Genomic DNA, 2,662 nt, shown 5'->3' on the forward strand with positions numbered 1-2,662 from the left:
TGTGCCCTGCCAGTGCTGCTGCAGCCAGTCTCTGTGGAAACCCTGGCCCTGAGGTCCCACTGCTGCTGGTGTCTCCTTGGAAACCGGCCACAGCAATGCGGATGGGGGCTGCTGGGAAATGGAGTCTGGTACTGGTCGGATCCATCATTTTGCCACCCTGATCTAAACAAATCCGTTCCCATAACCAAGAACTTGGCCTCCATGTCTTTAAATCCTAAGAACAACTGATGATAAAGTCGACCAGTTGTAGTGAGCGCTTGTGGCTGATATCGACCGCCATTGCCCAGGTCACAGAATGAGATCACCCATGTATTTGACAGACTGGGGACCCAAGCAGATGGTAACTCATTTTGGTCATTTAATTTAGATCACTGCCTGAAATCCTGATGTGGAGTTAAGCAAGTGCTTTGAAGGGTGATGGACATGGTGCCCTTATCTTTTCATCTGCTACTGCTTTTGAAAAATAGACTTGTTCATCTCCAGTACAAAGGTCCTTTCCCTGTCTCACGACTAGGAGGACATTCGGTTAAATTAAAAAGTGGGAAATTTGGAACCAAGAAAGTTTCTTGCACAACTTAGTTTAATCTATGAAAGGTATTGCCCCAAGACATTACAAGAGTCAAGAATTTAGTACTGAAAATGGATTGGATAGTTCTACTTGTTATGAACACCCAGACTGTCAGAATCGCAGCAAAATTTTTGGAGGGACCACTAAACCTTGTGCATTATTGCTTAAACTAGTCTCTAATTATTAGAGACCAGAGGGAGACTTGTGCAGGGCAGGTTATTCCATTAAATGGTGTTTCTATGTTGTCAGAGACGGCATATAGACATACCTTTTTAATGACCTTGTGTCTAGCACAGCATAGATGCACACTTTTAATCACTGGGAACACCCTCCTTCAGCAGCTTCATCTGACCATGTTTACTCCCTAATTCTTTAATAAGACCTCAAATGTTCAGCCAATACATCGTGAGCTGGCCCTTCCTGTTTTGCCTGCATTACTTCTAGGACTCTCACTCAATATCATTATTGCCATTTATCATAATTGTGTAAGAAGCCTTTGAGTCTCTCTAAATCAAGCAGCAGTTAACAGTAATCTGTAGTTCAAGATTGTTGTCCCCCACCCTAAACCCCATCTCCCAAATATGAAAACACCCTGAAAATGGTGATTGTGCCACTATTAGGTTCATATATATATATATATATATTTACATGTAAGAGAAAGGGGAACTTTATTTTAAAAGGTTTGGGCTAAGACACTTGATAATTACAAGACGCCTGTTCCTAGTTTCACAGTACTTTCAGCCTTGCAATGAAGGGGAAACTTAATTATTTATTTATTTTTTTATTATTATTTATTTTTTAACTAGTCAGTGTGGCAACTTGAATTGAGAGAGTACCTTAAGTAGTTTCAGTCAGAATAAATCCAAAATACAAGCGTCAATCTATAGTAAAACTGATCTGAACATATCAACATTATAAAAATGCATGTTGGTGTAATCACAGATATGTGCTGCTTGCTTTTACTCCATATTCTTAAATGCTACTTACATTTATGTAAGTTAAAATGGCTCCCTATGCAGATATTTACAATTTTTAGGGAAATACATAATTACGTAGTAGCCAGTCTGATTAATCCCTTTTTTTAAAAGGCCACAAAGCCATTTGGCATTGGTAGGACTTATTGAAGTGGTACTATGTGTCCTTAAGGACAGCAGGGGCCCCTTTTATTTTTTCAAAAACACTTTTTTATTTTTGGAAGACTCCTGAAATCAGCTGCGTGTCTCTGCATGCCTATCTAAAAGTACATGGCGATTATGGATTTTTTTTTTTTTTTTTGAAGTTACGAGAGGCACAAAGCAAGCAGACACTCCTATCTCACTTGATCGACTGTCACTTGCTGCTAGTGTGAGCTGCGCTTCCCCTGCTTGAACGGTGGCGGGTCGGGTCGCTATGTCTTGTTGGCCTGGGGTTACAGTCTGGATAGGGGCCGCCTCTGTCCCATGCACAGAAATATCTCATAGATGCGGAAGACGCAATCCGGTTTAATTGCACATTCCGCTCCCTCCTTTCCCTATTTTTATCCTTTAATGATGAGGGCGCTTCCCCGCCCTACGGCTGCAGGCTAGACCCTGCGCGACGCCCCCTCTCTTAGGCGACCCCAAGGGCGCCCGCACGTGGCTCCACTCCGGGGGCTGTCGAACACCGGGGTCTAGAGTCAGCGCGCAGGCACGGCCTAACCCGTCCCCTGCACAGCGGTGGCCGCCGGGAAGCGTAGTCCAGTCCCCCCCCCGCGCGCTGGCGGCCAGCGGAGCAGGCCGCCTGCGCCTCCCGTCGTGCCCCGCGCGGGCGGGCGCCAGGCCCCGGATGTTCCCGGCGCCGGAAAAGAAGCGGGTCTCTTCAGGGTCGGCCATCTTGTGCGGTCGCGAGCAGGGGGCTGGGGCCTGGGCAGCATCGGAGGAGCATCCCGCCGACAGGGGCCCATCATGCCCGGACACCTGCAGGAAGGGTTCGGCTGCGTCGTCACCAACCGCTTCGATCAGCTCTTTGACGACGAGTCCGACCCCTTCGAGGTGCTGCAGGCGGCTGAGACCCGCCGGAAAGAGAGCGGCGGCGGCAGCCAGGGGGGCGGCGGCGGCGGCGGGGCCCGCAGCGGCC

At 47.7% G+C, this 2,662-nt stretch overlaps 1 protein-coding gene across 1 annotated transcript in view; it reads left to right on the forward strand.

Annotated features, from left to right (window-relative positions):
- The first annotated feature begins 2,395 nt into the window (after positions 1-2,395).
- Positions 2,396-2,662, forward strand: part of SERBP1 (SERPINE1 mRNA binding protein 1) — a 40,631-nt gene continuing 40,364 nt past the window's right edge. The window contains exon 1 of the mRNA XM_019528287.1: positions 2,396-2,659. Within this exon, the coding sequence (XP_019383832.1) occupies positions 2,491-2,659 (169 nt within the window). The 5' untranslated portion in view covers positions 2,396-2,490. The remainder of the gene's footprint in view (positions 2,660-2,662) is intronic.

The sequence above is a fragment of the Gavialis gangeticus genome, unplaced genomic scaffold, assembly GCF_001723915.1.
Source record: "Gavialis gangeticus isolate Ggan-Ray unplaced genomic scaffold, GavGan_comp1, whole genome shotgun sequence".
Lineage (NCBI taxonomy): Eukaryota > Metazoa > Chordata > Crocodylia > Gavialidae > Gavialis > Gavialis gangeticus.